This window comes from Tigriopus californicus, chromosome 7 (genome assembly GCF_007210705.1).
Source record: "Tigriopus californicus strain San Diego chromosome 7, Tcal_SD_v2.1, whole genome shotgun sequence".
In the NCBI taxonomy this organism is placed as follows: domain Eukaryota; kingdom Metazoa; phylum Arthropoda; class Copepoda; order Harpacticoida; family Harpacticidae; genus Tigriopus; species Tigriopus californicus.
Window position 1 is genome coordinate 12,833,004 of NC_081446.1, and position 19,752 is coordinate 12,852,755.

Below are 19,752 nucleotides of genomic sequence, written 5' to 3' on the forward strand. Positions count from 1 at the left end.
TAGAAAAGTAAGCTGCTTGAAGTGTTTAACATAAATGAGAGTAAAGTCAAACAGAAGAAAATGAAACAAAGGGTTGCCACTGAAATGTCTGGTCAGCTCAAGAATGCGACACTTTGTAGATCTAGGTCTTAAACTCATCGCACGTGTTTGCCAGATCAATGAGTGGTTTACGGGAAAAGGTCAAGTTGTGAGGTTCATTGTGTTTGCAAATGGAGAAAGTCTGTGAAATTCCTTCCACATCGGAGGCGTGGCAAAAAAATGAGAACAGAAACTACCCCGATGATTGACTCCTCAAGACAAGTTTGAGTGAGGAATTGCCTTGTCGAGAACAAAACAACATCAGTCAGGAACGTACAAAGTGACCTAAGCGAGGTTTTTGATTCTTGACTTGGAAGACTGAACCAAAGGAAAAGAAGTTCGAAGAAAAATGATCTGGAACGCTCAAACTTTTCCTACCAATGCTCGAGAAACAGTGCTGAATGCTACGAATGCACATAGAACAGTGTTGGATACTGGTGCAAAGCACTCTATTGGTGCATTCTCAACGGGTGGGAAACATTAGGCTGAGAACAGTTCGCCGTCCCCTAAAATGTCAACTTAGTTCTAAGAGTTCAGCGAGGACATTTAACTTAATTGGGGTCCCACTAAGACTGAGCACTGGAATGTGTAAAGTTTTTGCAATTTAATCTGAAAGTTGTCCTTGCTTGTACTTATAACCTAAACGAGGAGTTGAAGACGAATCTTACAGCATTAGCTGATATCTTTTTTTCAGTGTTTTACCCCACCAGCTATGAATTATTTTATATTGCACACTTTGATTTAAAGACCTTTCAAGTCCATTTTGTCAGTCTTTCCAACGAATGAAGTCATTTTGCGGCGCTAATGCAAGAGAAAGTAACTTAGCCATAGGAGTGCTTCCCGAGATTTGTTTTCTTTTCGAGAGCTTAGGCCGCATAATACACAACTTTGGCATCCATCCAAGAGGAAATATTCGAGCAGAGAGCGACAACAACAACAAGTTTGCTTGCTTTCTTTCGCCTTTGTTCGCTCCCCCAATTTTGTCCGGCAGCAGTAGCTTCTAGTTTGGCCCTCCTCTAGTCTTCCTAGTCCTGGCAGAGTACATTGCAAGTCAATATTAGAGTTGGGAAAAGTTGATTCAAATTGAGTTCCTGCGTGAAAAACGTAGTGGAAAGTTTGCTTAGCCTTGGCCTTCCTATCCCTAATGATAATGGCTGAAAGAGATGAACCTGTTGAGCCTTGTGAAATGGAAGACAAATTCAATTAGATCCTCTCCATCCATCCATCCATTAATCCATCCTCTCCATTCTTTGCATCTCCTTGGTCAGCCGGTTGGAGAACTGGCGTGAAGAGCCCATGGGATGTCGAGGTTATTGCCTGGTGTTGGTCGTCCAGGGGGACCAATATCATCCGTGTCGGGGGTTCGAGCTCGGAGCATTAGCTACAAAGGCCTAGGCCGTGGAAAGGCCAAACGACCTTCGGGACAAGGATTCACGGCCAAGACTGGGACCGGTCAATCATCGGGCTCTTCGTTTGACATTTTGGTTGCGTCCTTGTATGTGGCTAACATGACAGATGTCTTGGAAGCGGCCTCCGGGGCCGCCAAGATGTTCTTGGAAATCAACAAGATCAGCATCGATAACACCACGTTCAAGTTGTTTTACCGTGGAACCACAACGATGTTGGTGCTGGCTTCAGTGTTTGCCAGTGCCAAGCAGATGTTTGGTGATCCCATCAGCTGTGAAATAGTGAGACTGGGAAAATTTGCATCCCACAAGGTTGGCTGAAGGTCACACTGGATTTCATTTCAGCATCTTGGTCGAGGCATCAAGGATGATGTGCTCAACTCGTATTGTTGGATGTACTCCACATTCAACTTGCCTCCGTCATTTCGAGGCTCGTGTGCCAGAACAGTCCGAAACAATCGAACCCGTTTATACAACACTTACTATCAGGTAAGGTTTAGATTCTTCTATTTTGAATTCTTATGTCTAAGACATTCTCCCATGTGAGAGTTCATCTACGAATGTGATTCGTAGAAAACCATTTTTCTAGCACTAAAAAAGCACTTGATCTCGAACTAGACAAATTCCTTCAAGTAAGTAATTATTCCAATATGTCATAATATACCTAATTGCTATCATTAAAGTTCTCATCGGTTAGTTTCGAAAAATTAAGTGTCGGGCTCAAAAGTATTTATACAAAAAAATCCAACCTGCCATAAGCAATTTAGTTTAGTAGTTCAAATGCTTACACTTTCACGAAAAATATTTTGCAGTCACTTGGGCATTCACAAGGAAAAAGGGCCAATTCTGAACACATTTCTACATGTTTCTAAGCGTTCAGGTAGCAGCAAAATGTACCTACATTCTTCCAATCAAAAATTTGGGGAAACCTTGATCAATTTAAGCATGGCAAATACTATCTGTTTAATCCCGAGGGAAGAACAAAATTTGGGGGAATCCGTTGTTTTCTTGTCGACCCAAAAGCATCTGCGTGAGAGGTGATGAGAAAAATCGAAATATACCATATCGAAATTGTCCTTTTCTGTTCGAACAATTTGGAACTGTTCAATATTACGCGTACATCCCGAAATATATGACTCAAGGCATTTCTTTCTTTCAGTGGGTCCCCATGTTCTTTGGGTTTTGTGCCTTACTGGCGTGTGTTCCGCGCCTGATTTGGCTGATGTGCGAGGGCGGTTTAATGAGTTTCCTCACCAAAGGGACCGGATCCAAATTGGTGGAACACTCCCGAGAGAAACAAGAAATCCTTCTGGATGCCTTCACCAAGCATCTCAAGAATCGTTATAACTGCTATGCGCTCACCTTCTTCATATGCGAAACGCTCAATCTGGTTGTGCTCTGTATGATATTCTACCTCACCGACGAATTCCTTCAGAATCAGGTGAGAGAGGAGTGCAAACAAGAGGACTCCACTGCAATTGATGTGTACTATATCTTGTGTACTTATGTACACATCCTAGACCGCCTAAACCACGGCAAAGCCATCAAACACCCTTTCGCATCCACCACTTGGAATCCATTATTGGCTCTAGGCTTTCCGGTGGTCCATTTCACGCAACAGTATTGGACCAAAGAATTGCTTTGGGATCCCATTTCTGGTCCCATGTTGGACTGTAAATCTAAAATGGAAAAAGAGGAGCTCTTTCGCTTCAAATCAGAATTCAAATCCAGGTCGAGACGAGAGCCAAAAGACTTGGGGGCGGATTAAAAAGGTAATGGAGGTACCCTATCTTAGCGATCCAAGTCTAATTTGAGCAAGCCGTTTTGGAAAGTTGCCAATTGAGCCTTCACTGGTCCGGGAAACATCAGGCCTTTATCGAATTTACCAATTTATTATCAAGAGAAAGTTGGTACTTATGAACTTACAGTGTGTGGTGAAAATTCATTTTAGCTCGATTGGATGGCTTTCGGGGGGTAATGAGACTTAACAAGACCTTCGTCTGGTTGATGTTGATTGGTTGAATTAGGAATGAAAAGACCGACCATCTTCGACCTCCAGCCTTGCCAATTCCCTTTCTCTCTTTCTCGACTTTGATCTTAGGATATGAGAAAACTTCGGGTTGCCTTTGAACTTTTTCTAACTTATCTGCCACGTGGATTTAAGTGCCTTTCCATTGTATACTGATGCTAAGCGAGCTTAGTTGAGGCATCAAGAACATTACTTAGAGGCATCGTCTGAGTTTCATCATGTTTCCCCCACATGATATTCCTATTATCCAAAGGCTACATGTTATCCTCATGATGAGTGACCAGAGCAATTTCTCGGAATGCCTCTTCTGTAAAACAAAATTGTACGCGAGATTAAGGGCAAAAAGGGAGAACCCTCATGGTCAAATACACAGTAAAACGACCCCGTAAAACATGTTGAGCCATTTTCGCTTCGCCATTGGAGCAAGGTTATCTCAATCCTCGGTCGACATGCCAAATTCAGAGTCGTCTGCAATGACAAGAGTGACCACTGTTAGCGGTAAATCGGGTCAAAGAGAACAAGCATACGGGAATTCCCCCTTTTAATAATTGAACACATCATTTCCAGGTTTGAGTAAGGCCAATGTCCCTTTGTAACATTCCTCTAATGACGACCAATTCAAAGGGCTTTTTAGATCTCGCAACTCTAGCTCGTTGTTGGATCAGATATCCCGTCAATGTAAAAGTTATTACTACCTCATTTAGAACTTCTGAGGATCGCATTTCCAGTAGCGTTAAGAAATCAGCAAAAAATATCAGTTACTTTTCAAATGCCGGAACAATCATACAATTTGCAAACCAATTCTAATTTCTCCCTTGAATAGTGGAAGACTTAACGAATGTATGTACGCTTATTATAAAGATTTCTAAAAAGGGTGACATTATTTCACTAAAAGAATTACTTTTCACTTTCTCTATCGAACAACGGCATCTTACATTTTATTTAGTTATCTTAATACCAGTGAATATATCATACCCATTCTCAAAATCGTTTTTATCTCGATTTTAGTACATCAATGACACAATGCAACTGACGTTCAACCAAAAACATTTGAAATAAAACACCCCTTTCGTGCCATCTAGAACAACGTTCCAAGTGATCCCAATGAAAAAGAAAGTCTGTTGTTGAGATTTGGAACTTTCAAGGCCCAGAATCCGAAAGCTTTGACGAAGTCAATGATTTGTCCATTGCCTTCTAGCTAGACAAAGGTCCCTGAGAAAACAAGTCGAATGGCTTATGGAGAATCCTGATGTGGTCGCAAATTTAATTTATCATATTTTCATTGCACTCCCTTCCACTTTTTACCTCCGACTCTTAGGCCCCAAACCAATCTCAACCACAATGACGGTGAGGGTCTTTTGCCAAAGGCATCGTACCTTTATAGCGTAAAACCTAAACATGGGACTCAGTGTTGGACTCTGAAGTACTCGAAATTCATTATCTCGAAAGAAGAAAAAAATCGTTTGTAAACAGTCATTAATTTGGGATTGCATCTCTCGTTCCAGTTTGCTCTCTACGGGCCTACCGTGCTCAGCTATTACTATCTGATCCCTGCTGAGGAGAAAGACCTGGCGTGGGCCTCTAATCCCATGTGTGAGGCCTTTCCACGTGTGGCTGCCTGTGACTTCATTCGTTATGGCACCGGGGGACTTCGCGAGAACCAAAACGCGATCTGTGTCCTTAATCTGAACATGATTAACGACAAGGTGGCACAATACAATGATGGCGTTGCGTGGATCGAATCCAACTAATTTGCTGTTCCATTAGTTGTTTCTAGTGATTTGGTTTTGGTACGCTTTCCTACTGGGTTGCATTGTCAAACGGTTCATGTCTCGTCTAATTCAGATCGTGTGGCCACGGTTCAGATTCTATAAACTTCATATGAGGTAATGAATTCTTTCTCATCAGGCTCTTGTCTTTATCATGGATCATGAATGGTATGAACCATGTTGGAACTACGGCGGTTGGGTGCATTGCGGAATAATGAAGATCAGTCTTCCTTTGGACCTAACGGAACAAAGAGCCCAGTTAATTAGATTAGTGAATGGCGGGCTGGGATTGGGTGGAGCTGATATGCTTGTCTGTTTGGTTCATCCAATAAGACAAATGATCTTGTTTGGCTTTTCAGAATTCACCGTTACATAGATTCCAAGACCAAAGTTAGGCATCTGGAGGCCTACATTCGCCAAGCTGGAATTGGCGATTGGTTCGTTTTGTATCAAATGAGTTATAACATGAACAGAAGGTAAACAAGTAAAACACTGAGCTACCCACCGTATAGCGCAAGATGTACTTGTAAATAAATCAAAATGAGTCAAATGAACGATTTGAGTCATATGATTGTAAACCTCAAGTTTCCATTTGAATATCACGTCGAGCAAAAGTCAAAGAAATTTATCGACAGTTAATTGGGTTTACGGATACATTGAATATCTAAGCAGCAGGGAGTAGAAATCCAAGTAATTGTTCTGTTTTCAGATTCCTTTGACATCTGCTCGATGTGAAAGTGAACTAAAAGCTTGTGCCCTAATGATTTAAAACGTTAACTTCACATCCCTTCACAGTCAAGGACGTACTATGATGCTTGAAAAAAAGGAATGATTTGAAGCATATTTCCTTCAGCTCATTCCGGTGCTTTGCCTTTGATATTCAATACCTTTTTTTGCAGATTTTATACAAATTTCTTGATGACTTTAATTCAACGTGAATGCCCATGTCCGCCCGAAATCAAGATTTGTGAAATAGAAGACAATGAAAAGGCCAATGCGATGTACAACACGGAGGAATCAGAAGAATGTGATCAAGCTGAGAGTGGCATAGACAGATTGACTCCATTACCACCCATCCAATCGATTAAAGATTTCAAAGCCAAGTACAATCGGAAATTCTCGGCAGTTTCGGCGCAATCGGAGTGTATCGATTTAAGTTGTCCGGCCGATTCAGATTACGACGATTGACCCAGACATGTGAAAATGCTCAAGAAGGAAATCTCATATCGCTACGAATAAACCAAACATATCAAATGATCAATCGGAAACTCGCTTAACTTCAAGCAAAAATAATAACTGTTTGTTAGGTTTCGTGATATCTTTATATCATTCTTCCGTAATTTTGGGTCTGTTCCAACTTCAATTTTCGTCCAAATGCAGAACATCATCCTTTTTCAAACACGGCATGTCACGCATATCTGCAAATGATTGTGTCCATCGCCGAGCTGGCCATGTGACATGGTTTTACCGCGATCAATTGCTTGTCTGGGGAGGATTTTTTGAACGATTAGACAGGAAACCACTTCTTCCCAACTCGATTCCGACAAACGGAAATGACTTCCATACGAATGCACAAATCTATGCAATGGATATGGATAGTCTGTCTTGGAAGTGGGTGACCTGCACTGGAGACATTCCACCCCGGTCTTTCTGTAGCGCCAGGTACGAAACCTGAAATCCCATACAGTTATAATGAGCTTTCATATTTGACGTCTTATAAGTTGCGTCGTGGACCATTTGATCTATGTTTATGGAGGCTACTACGGGTATGAGGATGACTACTATTATGAGGACGGATCTGGAGATCAGTTATTCTGCTTGGATTTGGATACATTTCGTTGGAGGAAACTTCCGAGGAGTGCACATCATCCTCTAGGTGTGGAAAAATCGAGCCTTGTTCATTGTCAAGATATTCTGTATTTGTACGGAGGTTATGGAGAGGCTCCAAAAACCAATAAATTCTACCCAGGAGAAATTAGGTTTGACCTTGACCCTGCAGCGGAGTGGAGCTGGCAACGAGGTTGGTTTGGGAATCTTTGGATTTTTTCCCTGCACACGGAAACGTGGAATTGGTGCAATGTGAAAGGGAATGTTCCAAGGCCTCGAGCAGGTAACACATAAGTCTTGAAATTGAAAAGATAACCCGTTGGCTTAGTTGCTACAAATGTCATTTCTAGAGACGGCCAAAATTTGCATGAAAATACTTCGTTTTAGGCCAATCAATCTACATAAAACTGTCCAAAATATGCACTTAAATGTGCTTTCAACCGAAAATATGCATTTCCGTATGTATATAAATCCAAGATATGTGATTTACAATGAAAAAAATGTTTAATATTGTTAGACAGTCAAAATTACGCCAGCGCCTGGCACACTTCAACAAGATCTTTTTGACCTTGGCAAATAGCTGATCAATGAGAGGGCACTTGAAACGGCCCATCTCGGCCACCCTATCCAGGGAGTAAGCCACTGATTTTACAAGCCATGTAAACTTCACATAACACACTCTTGGTCAAAACCAACCTTATGGTTCTTGGGCCCAAATCCACTCGAAGTATTGACATCACTCACCTTAGCCGGCTCCCAGCCAAATGGCATCAACAATGGGAGCTAACATAGGATCGATCTGTTCAATTTGACCCTCCCCGTCTGCTGTAATAACCAAAACTTCCATTTCTACCTCTGCTCGCTTGGTTTTGTAGTGCTTGTGACTTCTTCTTCACTATTTCCATTTGCACTGAACCAATTCAAGTCATTTTTTTTGTGATATCACGTTATACGATAGTCAACTTTGGTGGCTTTAGGGCGGCTTTACACTAGGATTGAAAAACCGAGATTGAATCCCACTTGAGGATTGAAGTTGGAGTACTGTTGGGGCGAGTTCGGCAAAAGACTTGTAGTCCAGCAGAGGACTCATAATCTCTCACTGTACTCAAGTCAAACAAAAAGACTCATACATTGAAAACTCGCCCCAGCACTAGTCCTACTTCCATTCTCAAACCGGATTCAATCCTAGTTCTCCAGCGTAGTGTAAAGCCACCCTAACTCATCCCTCTTCCTATTTCAAACCGAAAATATGCATAAAATATGCATGAAAACACGAAATACGCATAAAATATGCATGAAAACACGAAATATGCAATATATGCGAATAAAACTGTTTTAATGACATAAAATAGATAATGCATATTTTGGCCGTCATTAGTCATTTCCGTTCAAAACCATGACACGTTTGTCGCTCAATTTGATAGGTTGCATGGGTGTTAACACGCGCGCCCATTACTGAAAAATGGTCATGAAAACCTGTTTTATATTTAGGCCATTCTTTGGTTGTACACGGCGAGAGAGCATTTGTTTTTGGAGGGCGCACGTCGTCCGGACGATCCAATGAACTCTTTGCACTGGATTTGAGACTCCAATCTTGGTGCAAAATTTCGGAAGGATCAACCTCAATGCCTGAACCTCGATCAGCTTTCTCCTTTTGCAAATACAATTCTCACCAAGCATTTCTGTACGGAGGCATGGGAAACCTTTGCACTCCGTTAAATGACGCTTGGATATTCAACTTTTTGAACCTGACTTGGACCGAGGTTCCCCTCTCCTACGATCATGGCCAAATCAGATGCTACCAAGGCAGTGTTAGCACTTCTGAGAGCGAGGTCATAATCCATTCCGGTCTAACACAAGAATACTACCTGAATCGAATCCAATTGGACCAACACCCACAAAGAACCCTTTTGAAATTTAAATTGGGAGTACCTAAACTGTCCATCATTTCCGCTGATCACATTATAAAGGCCAAACTGGCCTTCGAGGATCTCCCAACAGAGTTAAGAGTGATGCTCCAAAAGCGCCGTCTAAATGGCGACATTGACTACGGCGACATAGACCAATTTGACGAAGAACAGTTTGATCGAACCACAATTCATGCAGGCATATGAACCCTTTCAAGGCAGGGTCTCGGTCTACCAAGCCTTTGCGTGTGGCAAATTGGACCAATAAGCTCTATCAAAGCATGTGAGAAATCGCTGAGAATATAACAAACTCATTCCTGTTCGTACAGTACACACACAAGAGGATCAAGTTTATGGGGTGAATCCAAGATTACTGAAGTGGGTCTCGTCTTTGACAATCGATGAAATGACTTCTTTCTTGAGTGCACAATGATTGGTCACCGCGGTTCTCGCCTCATCTCGACGTTTCTTGCGTTTGGCTCGATCCTCAAGTCGTAGGTAAAAGCCAAAAACTGTCATCCAAGAGCAGATACCCAGGGAAAACAGCGGGAAGAGCAGGGTTAAGAGGGTGATCCGGGTCAAGCCCGATGGGAAGAACGAAAGACAGAGCGAAGCGGCCAAGAAACCCACGAACACGGCGTCCAAGGCCAAGTACACGGTAACTCCGGGAAGATATCTGGAATTGTGAATCATGTTCAAAATAAAATAACGGTTTTGAAGGCTCTCATTGCGAGTTGAAGTGGGTGTAAATCAATTCTATCTGAATGAGGGGATACACATTCCAGACGCTTTCGAAAAATGTTTCAATATAGCATTATTTTCATTATCATTAGCAGAAAAGAATAGATGAATTGAAACGATTGAGTCATAAATGGACAAAGTAAATCATTTTTCAATTGGCACGCATATTACATTGACATTCCACAGGACACTCTCTCTATGTCAAACCAAAGTGCCCAGCTGCACACATACATCATAACTTGTATCCTAGCAAGAGCAAGAAAACACCCCATTGATCTCACAATTTACCTCTGTTGCATTTCACGTACCTCTCACGAATCAGCAGGATAAGTTGATCAATATTACCTGTAAACGGCCGATACGACCAAATTGGCATTTAATAAGCAATAGGTGCTCAAAATGATCCACAACGGCCAAGGAAACAGAAGGGAGAACACAATGAAGATGCACTCGTTCTGAGTGGCTGACCAAGTCCTCGACCAATTCACATGTCCATCGGAGCCGGAGATGCATTCTTCAGCTTCCAATCGGCGTTTGAAATGATCCTGGATCTGATCCTGATAGGCTATTGACGTCAAGAGTAAGAATAGACAAATCACTGCACTCACAGTTCCAATCACCACTGATCTCCATTGGGAGTTGAAGCAGAGGACACACATGGCTAGATCTTGATGAGTTGAACTAAAGCCAAGTGATATGAGTGAGAACTTTATGACTGTAGTTGGACGTTAACACATCTCTCCAGGTGAGGAAGAGGATTGGAACAATCTGGGACCTCAGCCGTGAAGACACTGAAATCCTTGACATGGAACAGCCATATCTGGGCTCAAGAAGATAAGCTTTGGAGCGGTTTTTGCCTGGGCTTCTATTGTACTACAAAAAATGACCCTAGAGTTGAAGGCCTTTTTTCACTTTGGGCGGGTCCCAGTTAACAATTCTATCAGGCTAATGAAGTTTTTGAGCCCTATGGAGGTCTTTGAGACAAGGAGGGGCTTCTCGTTTTCGTCAGAGCAAATGATCCGCGCCGATCTCTGGAACACTCCCTCCCTTGTCGTTCTTGGTAACCATGCCACAGTCTCCTTTAAACCTAGCTTCAAAAAAAAACGTGAAAACTTTGTTGAATCAATACAGCCTCTTCTTACTCTCCATGGCTGCGGAACATGGAGCTAGAGTCAGATGGTTGTTGGAACAGTTCATATTTATTGACACATCTAAATGCAAATGAGAGTAAATTACATATCCATACCGCTAACTGGAGGTTGGTAATGTGTATTATCATGTGTTAATACGCATAACCTCGCACGGGGAATGAGGGAGGAGGGGACCAATGACATTAACCCCGGCTTCACTTCTGCATTCAAGTGAGAGGCCCCCAATAATGCGATACAGATTGAAACAATCTGCATCTTTCGCTTGATTATTGCACGCACATTGTGGAATGAGTTGGAAACTGACGATCAACGATTAGCTATCGATTTCACGGTTGATAGTTGTTCGTAGTTCATCAGGAGAGATGGGAGAGTTGGTTGCGTCTTAATTTTGAATGGGAACGAATCCTTTCTTTCATTTTCATGAATAACTGCATGGGGGAGATTTGAGAAACCCGTAAGTGACGTTGGATCTTGCAAGAAATTGAGACCCTTGAATCAATGGAATAGTACAGATTTCACGCACGGGCCATTTCTGCGGAGTATTTAGACAGTCAGTTCTGTGTCGCAGAACTTTGTGCGATGTGCAAGATGCAGAAACCACAAAACAAGAGTACCTTTAGCACGGGAGAGCTTTCAATGGTATAAAAGAGCGCAAATTTCCAAAACAAAACAGGTTGTAGTCAAAGATTAGAGGGTAGTTACGTAGTTCACAATACGGAATAAAGAGGGCTGCAATGATATATTGATACATGTTTTCCCCTGCCAGTAGACTCTTTGGACTAAAAACCAGGCACTATCCGCAGCCATAATGTCAGCTCTCCTCTAACGTTTTCAAAGGAAAAATCCAACTTTGTTCGAAACTGAAAGGCTCAAGCCCAGATCTTTAAGGAGTAATCCCAGGAGCCGGTGGCGATGGCAGTGCCATCTGGCGAACACTTTAGACTAGAGACGCGGTTCTCGTGGCCGTAGAGCATTGCTATTCGGTGGGTCTTTAACGTATCCCACATATTCACGGCGTAGTCATTGTAGCCGGCAAAGAGGATCCGGCCTGAGGTCGAGAAGTCAATGGCATTGACACCAAACAATATCGACTCTTTGGTGTACTTGGCAACCTCGCGATCGGCGCGAAGATCAAAGAGTCGACATGAGGCATCATCTGACCCGGTGCCAATGGCATCTCCGCTCGGATGGAACTTCACTGCGTTGATGTCAGATTCATGACCTTCAAAATATTGGACGTAGTTCCCAGTCCGCATGTCCCACACGAAGGCCATCTTATCGCAGGACTGAAAGAGTATGACAATATATTATATATGTATGTATATAGCATCAGTAGATAATTCCCATACAATGACGACTTACCCCTGATACAAATGTGTTCGGATTTGGACCCGGCGCCAAATCAACAGACATCACATCCGCACTGTGTCCATGGAAGCTTTGAAGGACTTGCCCGGATTCAACGTCCCATAGGGCACAGGTAGCATCACCAGACCCTGTCAGCACCTGATTATCCGACCCGGGGAAGAGACAACACGACATGTAGCTGGTGTGCGTGCCCACGGTCTTCTTCTTGGTGGCCACATCTTCGTCCAATGTGAGCGGATAGACTGTCACCTTGTTGTCTAAACCTCCACATGCGACCACATTGCCCGATGGTCCGTAGGCACACGCCATGACCCACGTGGTGGGCATGGTGACGGCGTGCTCCTTGTTGGTGGTGAAGGCGTCCCAAACGATGAGTTTTCCATCTTGAGAAGAGGAGACCAGATGCCGTTTGTCAGAGCACCAATCCAAGCACAACACCTTGGCGTTGTGCCCTTTGAGACTACGGCGCACCTTGATATTCAACCCCTGGATGGGTTCCAGAGCATCAGATACCTGGGCCGTGGTTTTGTCGCACAATTTGGCTCGCTCCTCGGCAATCTTTCGCTTAAGGTGTTCGATATCGCGCTGAAGGTCTTCGATGGTGGGCTCTTCGGTTTGTTGGACTCCACCCCCTGTGGTCCCAGTGGTGTTGGCATTGGCATTGTCCCCACCTCCATGCGCCCCAGCCGAAGATGCCATCTTGCTGTTGGCAGTCGTAATCTTGCCTGGCACTTTGAAGATCGGGGATGAGCAGGTTCACAAGCAATCTTCCGTTGGTCCCGCGATATCGCGCACACTTTCCAGATGTCAAACCTGATGGGGGAACTTTCAATATATGACTCAAAGTGGATGTTTCACAATCATGTTGTTGACCTCAATGTGAATGTGTATCAAAGAGAGCAAGCAAGACTGAAGTTCGTCTCTTGGCATCTCTTCGTCTCTCAATGGCCATCTATTCATCCACGGAAGACAAGAGAGAGAATATCACATACACACTCCCTCATACTCACATACTTCACATACAAGGACGATGGAGTCGGAGAGTGAATTTGGGGGGGGCAAGAGTAGACACGAGACGGCACTGCCGAAGAGGATGGGAGAGAGAGAAAGAGAGAAAGAAAGAAACTTGGCCAATTTGGAGAAAGCCTCTCCTCCTTCTTCTTCCAAGATACTCGTCTACTACCCGGCTGCCACTGGCCATGGACTCAAAAAGGGTCCTTTCCTCCAACGCGTTTCAAACGCTCCGCCAAACTTGGGCAACACCATTGCGTGGAGCTTGAGCTCACTGCCTCCATATCCAGCCCATGGACGGACCTGCTGGCTCTCTCCTTCTCCTCTTGCTTGTTGGTCCCTAACAAGAGAAAATGAGCCCTAAGACGAGACCACATGAAGAAGGCCTACCCAATAGCCTTCGACAGAAGGTGGGCAATATAATATCTCCGCTGATCTGACTTGGTCTAATACAAGCAACAGCTGCTTTGGAAGGCAACATGACTTATGGAGAAGGCCGGACCGTTTACGGGGAGTTGTGTTGGTTCGTCCACAAACTGTACATGTACCTAGAGAGACACACGGCTAAGGAGGAGGGCGAGGAGGACGGCGAGGACCCAGGGACTGAGGATGGAAGGCATGTCACTTCAATCACAAGCCTTTGTAGCGGTGGCGATTGTTTGAAAAGCACCATGGTGTGTGTGTGTGTGTACAAGGAGTTAGATCAAGGTAGCCCTCTAGATCAAGGAGGGCCTTACAGCGGATTGATGGCCAAACTGCATTGCAGATTTGCGATGCAGAGAAGTTGGTGTTGTTTATAGACAATTAAGCAACCATTGTTTAATGATGGGAAAACTCTTAATTTGAAGTATGGTTTTCGCTTCAATCAGCCATAGAGAAGGCAGAGATTTGTAGATGATGGGAAATGTTTGGTTTCAGCTGATTAATAAGGAATGTGTACCAAACGCCTTTGATTAAACTTGTTCATGATATCCCACATCGACAGACTTCAAACGAAGCGATATCTTCACCCGGTATGGTAGTTCATGACTAAAAAATAGAAACTTTCCCTTAATTCTTAATTAAACGCTCAATTAATGGGAGCTGTCCATCATGTTAACTTGAATTTGCAAGCATTCCAAGGAGGCAAACTAAACTTTATATGTAAAAATCAAAAGATGAATGGAAAAGTAGAACAGAACTTTTTAGATTAGAACCCGGCATCGTTACGAGACAAGCTCAAGGATCCTTCCTTTGTTTTTCCCAGATCTATCTTCAAATATCCGCCCATGGGAGCCCGACAAAGACATAAAAATAGTAATTATTCTTTTTACTTTCTTTCTTATGTCTGTTCGAGTTTATCAAAATGGTGAGCTAATTTAGTTTGAATTTCAAAGGTTGTCTCACCAATATCGTACACCTTTGGGTCGGAGTAGCTCTAAGTCTCTTTTCAAAATACATGAATAAAGCAAGAAGCTTACAGCGTTTGAATTCAGGGCAAATCTATCTTATAACATTACTTTAAAACCTCTGCTGTCTAAAGCCTTTTTAACTGACTGTAGATTCAATTGCAGTCTACACAACATCACTTTGACCATTCCTCTTAAGTTCCTTAAACTAAATTTGGTCAAGTTAATTCTTTCTAGATATCTTATTCCATAAACCACTATGCTCCAGTTGCATTTGTCTTAATTGTTCAAATTTCGAACAAAGAGAACAATTCAGAAGATTGGAAATTCTTATTTCTGTTGTTTTTCCATTCGTCCATGGTTGAGCCCAATTCAAGTGAGATTGTTGTGCGAGTTAGAGTGAAGAATTTCTAAACATATTCGTCGTGACGACAAATAATAACCTGAAAAATGGTATCCTGTTCAATTATTCCAAACCTTTCATTTCTTACACTTGCACCTAGTCTTGACCGCTTTATTGGCAAACCAAAAACTTGACATATACTCCTAACAGGACCAGCCTAATTTAGTCGCCTTAACCATTCATTTTATTCAAATTTGTACTTAAGACGATCAAAAGATCTAATCAAATTATCAAAGTCTACCAAATTATGGTCCAAAATCTAAGCTGGAGAACTGAGGAGAGGTGGCCAAAGTTATTGGAAAATGATTACTCGCAATTTGAACATTTGACTATTTAAAGGACCGCTGCATATGACCATCCTAAAATGAATTTTAAACTGACCTCTCAGGTCGTGAAATTGTAGAGATGGCTAGCTTTTATATGTAACGATTCAAATTTCCTCTATTATTACAAATGCATTTTGGAAAGAGACTCTTTATTGCCTGTTCAAAAGTAAAAAGTAACAACGCTGGCGAAGAAACTATCCAAGTCAATGAATGTGGCAGTGGTGTGTGGTTTGAAGCACCTTTGAACTGTTTGTTTATGCCGATCAAAGAATGGCCAAATTGGATTTTCTCAACATGGACAATGTCAAACACCAATGAAGTGTCAAGCTAACCAAATGTGAAGCTGTAGCTTTCCAAGGGGAATACTGGAGGTCCTCAAGGCTTCGACAACTTTTATTAGACCAGAAAAAGATGTTGACCCAGAAGATCCCCTAAGGGAAGTCATATAGTTGGCAAGGTTAAGAGCCCTGAACTCGACCCCCCCGAAAGTCGCTCTTCAAATTCCTCCTCGTCTAAGAGTTGGTCACTTTCATTCAGAAGCTCATATGACCATGCGAAAGAACCGCTGAAATGAACCCAATTAAGCGCAGAATAATAGTTAAACACGAATTGTAAATTAGTGACCCTGCCCTCTTCTTCGGCTGTGCCCAGGATGGAAAGCAGAAGGGGGACCGGGGGGTATTCAAACGCTGGAAAAAGCCCACCAACCACTCATAAGTTCAAGTGAATAAACTCCTTCTCCTTCCCTATCAAAACCCGTTTTCATCCACTTCTGAAACAATGGTAGGCAAGGGCCACGCCCCTTTTTCAGCCATTCTCGTTTTCCAATAAACAGACGTGACCCCTGAGGGGATGAGGGGTAAAGACCACTCAAAATCAGGATCCGTCCCGTCCAACCTTCACTTCTTCGGACCCAAGCTCAGCCATTCCTCCAGGATCTACTTAATAACACCCTCTATTCTTCTTTCTTTCCACCGCTGACTTGTAGACGTACTAGTCAGAATGGAGTCAGGTATTTTCTTTTAACTGGAGAAGCAGTCTACGTAGGGACATTGCAGACATCCATTGCTCTGGAGAACACTTTCTTGTCACGTCCATCCTTCTAGGTTCCCACTTCTCTGTATAGGATGAAGAGTGTCATCTCTATCCAGAGTTCCAATTTGGTGTCTGGTGAGGGCGCCATAACATCATAGCACCTACTCCCCTTTATGACATTTTTTATTGCAACATCTGCAACGACAGGACAATGTACGGACTTGACAACACCTTTGAGTCCTTGGCCAGACATCCCCTTGGAATTTTGGGAGTAAAGCAACTTTGTCTGTCTCCCAGCGAAATGCCATCAATGCTGGAGCTGAAAATCTAAATTACCACCTTGTACGCAATTAGCAATATTTGATTATGTAACAAAACTGAAGCTTGATGAGTTAACATTCAATTTGCTTGCAAAGATGTCAGCATCGGTGAGGCATTACATAAATAATCAAATTTGATTAAAATATTATCAAACTTATGTTTACATCAATCGAACTGAAAACTAACTTGCCTTGAACGAATCAAATGATGAATTGTGTAATGCTTTTCAAATTAGTTGTCTCCAGAAAAAGGTACCAAATAACCAATACATTAAGCTACGTTTTTGCAGTTGTCAGTAGCAGAAATTTTCGTGGCTTATCCGCTTGACCGTTTGACCGACCGCTTTGCCCTTTCCTTCGACCAAACTGAGTTGAGAACTTCGGTCGACGCAGAATTTAATTTGTTCTTTTTGAAGGGGTCAAGCGGAAAAGCAATGAAGCGGATGATATATCAGCTAAATAGGGCAACACTCCCACACAATTGTTCTCTACAAACTTTTTGGGGGAAATAGGGCTCAATATGGATACTGGTGAAGGTTTTTTTGTTTTGGATCCTCGGCCCAGATATGGGCCGAATTAACATAATTGGCTAGATTGGACTGAAATGGCAGAGGAAATGGTACGATTTTGCAAACATCGCTTTGGTGCAGATAATTATCACGTTGGAATCCAGGTTGGAATTTCCAAATTCAAAGCAATGCCCTAAATGTCATCGACATCGATCAGGGGTTTTAGTCGTCAAAGTAATTGTTTTGCCTAGTTTTGGATCTGGCTTATATCGAATCTTCGGAAAAAGAAGAACACTAGCTATACAAGTAAGGTGTTCATAAAGAAAACAATGTCGGTTTGGCATAAAATTTAATTATGCTTTTGGGCCGGGAACAATACATGGCGTGGTTCTTTGTCACAGATCAGATATAGCTAGTGGCCGAGTATGGTTGCCGTAAGATTGCAATAATTGTAACACTTCTGTAGTACTAATAGTAATTCATATTGGAAGTATCTTATTCGTTCACAAAACAAGTGTGGTTGTTTTTTTTTGCAATGAACTCTCAATTTACACATCAACATGCAAGCATTACAAAGCCACGTAAGCCAGATCTCAAAGAGCGGCCTACTGAACCTGAACAGTGCACGAAATGATCACGATGAAACAAAGGGTACTGAAGTACAAGATAAATGAACAACGTTTTACTCTATGGGGTGATAAAAAACGGCGGCTTACTGTTTGAAAATTTCCAGTACGAGTTACGGATTTGATCAGGGTCACCAGATTCAGTTGTTGGAATATCGGAAGCGGTGGAGGTGAAAGCTTTCAACCTCGTCTTAAGTAGAACGTGAGTATGCTCGTTTGTTTGATTTCGAAACCAAATATCACCAATTAATTAAAATGAACCAATCGCACATTTTCAGTTCGGTATCAAAGGATAAATTATTGCCAGATCCACAAACCCAGGAGAGTGGGGGTGCATTAAGTTGCAATATTTCTTCATTGAGAGCCAGAGCTATCACCCAACGCTCTCTGGAGCATTGGTTGATATGTGTAAGGAATTGCTTCTGTCATTTAAAGTTTGGTCTTGCAAAGCTTGCTCTTAAGCGAATTAGGGCGGAGGGATGAAAGCAAGAATTTGAACAGATTCATTTTGGGAACGCTGGAACTTGTCTTGAAACTGGTTGAATACATTTAGAATTGAACCAATGTTCGTAGCTTTTGTTGTGCAGGGTTGTTGTTGTTGTCGAAGAAGAGGAGGCGGGGAAGAACATCTGTACAGAATGACTATTTCTTTCGCTTAAGACTTGCTACAAGTCAACTATTTCAACAAAGCTAACTAATCCTGAAGTGACAGTGTTAATCAACAGCCGTAATGCCAACAACTAAGGCGTGCCAGGAGGACTCATCGAAGAGACGAGTCAATAAGGTGTTTCAGGGTGACTATAGAGTGAAGATTGGGTACTTGACTCAAGCTTGGGTTTTGTATAATGGTGGTGGGTTGGTTTTGAGACACAGAGACAAACTTGAAGGTTCTCAAAAATAGGTGTCCGGTGTAGTCTGAAAGCTCAAATCATTTGTTCCCATGAAACCAACAACAAATTATTTTCCAAATTTGGGCCGGGTTGGAGCTTGTAGTAGAATGAGGGAGGGCTCTTGGTCTTCATCATTTTACCACTTCAAGAAGTACTCGGCAAGAGAACCATGGAGATTGGGTTGGAAATATCAAAAATAGTTTGTACCAATGTAGTCGTGGTGACAATCAGAGTGTGGGTATGTGTGATACATTGAGACAATATTCCATTTCATATTTCATTGGAGAGCCGAAATGATGAGGGGGGAGGGGGTGGGGTGGGGGCGAAGATAAGGGGGAAAAATACATATTCTTTTTGAAGAACACTAAAGTCCAGAACATTTGGAAACTTGGGGCGTGGGGGACGTAGTGAAGCAACCCTCAGATGCAAAACAGAGGAAATAGGAGATAGAAGATGGGGGTGTAACTCGGATGTCCTTTTCAAGGCTACGAGCTAAGATTTTGATGGAGGAGGCGGAGGAGACCCAAAAGATAAGTCTTTCCTCACAGTAATATGGCTACAATTTTGTTGGATTGGTTTGGATTCAGAGCGCCGTCTGAGTGTTTGATCCGGTGTGGAACGTTGCGATTGGAAATGACTTGATGTGGGTTTGCCACTGCGATGACAGTTGGAAGAACTTCACGCCCAGCCACTCAAGACCGTCAATGTGAACTAAAGCGAAGAGAACAAGCCACAGAGTCAGTCAGTCAGTTATATAATGCGGCGGGTACCTTGATTCCTAGATAGCTCTGACTAGTTACCTTTGAGTGGGTTTTGGGCCTTCGAAAGACAAATAAGCCTTGTGATGCCATCAACAGACTGGCTCTTCACGTCGTTGGTGCCGTCCTTTTCCTTCTTCTTCCCAAGGCGCATCACGGCTGGAAATAGGAGGCAATTGGTTGGGAAATCAGGGATCTCATTCACGTATG

General features: G+C 42.7%; 4 protein-coding genes across 4 annotated transcripts in view; 2 read left to right on the forward strand and 2 right to left on the reverse strand.

Moving 5' to 3' along the window:
- Positions 1 to 1,096: 1,096 nt before the first annotated feature.
- On the forward strand, positions 1,097 to 6,553 carry LOC131883728 (innexin inx2-like). Its single transcript, XM_059231262.1, has 7 exons — positions 1,097 to 1,766; positions 1,830 to 1,973; positions 2,644 to 2,925; positions 5,019 to 5,219; positions 5,281 to 5,399; positions 5,642 to 5,758; positions 6,182 to 6,553. Exons 1-7 carry the CDS (start codon positions 1,380 to 1,382, stop codon positions 6,468 to 6,470), a joined length of 1,539 nt encoding a protein of 512 aa, XP_059087245.1. The 5' UTR covers positions 1,097 to 1,379; the 3' UTR covers positions 6,471 to 6,553.
- An 80-nt stretch (positions 6,554 to 6,633) lies between these two features.
- Positions 6,634 to 9,223, forward strand: LOC131883729 (kelch domain-containing protein 2-like). Its single transcript, XM_059231263.1, has 3 exons — positions 6,634 to 6,944; positions 7,004 to 7,392; positions 8,601 to 9,223. Exons 1-3 carry the CDS (start codon positions 6,688 to 6,690, stop codon positions 9,221 to 9,223), a joined length of 1,269 nt encoding a protein of 422 aa, XP_059087246.1. The 5' UTR covers positions 6,634 to 6,687.
- A 1,714-nt stretch (positions 9,224 to 10,937) lies between these two features.
- LOC131883730 (guanine nucleotide-binding protein subunit beta-5-like) lies at positions 10,938 to 13,944 on the reverse strand. Its single transcript, XM_059231264.1, has 2 exons — positions 12,271 to 13,944; positions 10,938 to 12,194 (listed from the first exon to the last, which is right to left on the reverse strand). The coding sequence occupies exons 1-2, from the start codon at positions 12,973 to 12,975 to the stop codon at positions 11,778 to 11,780; spliced, it is 1,122 nt and encodes a 373-aa protein (XP_059087247.1). The 5' UTR covers positions 12,976 to 13,944; the 3' UTR covers positions 10,938 to 11,777.
- A 3,656-nt stretch (positions 13,945 to 17,600) lies between these two features.
- The window catches only part of LOC131883507 (phosphofurin acidic cluster sorting protein 2-like), a gene marked incomplete in the record, with an annotated part of 28,781 nt that continues 26,629 nt past the window's right edge, over positions 17,601 to 19,752 (reverse strand). The window contains 2 exon segments of the mRNA XM_059230991.1: positions 17,601 to 19,495; positions 19,585 to 19,701. Of these exon segments, the coding sequence (XP_059086974.1) occupies positions 19,368 to 19,495; positions 19,585 to 19,701 (245 nt within the window).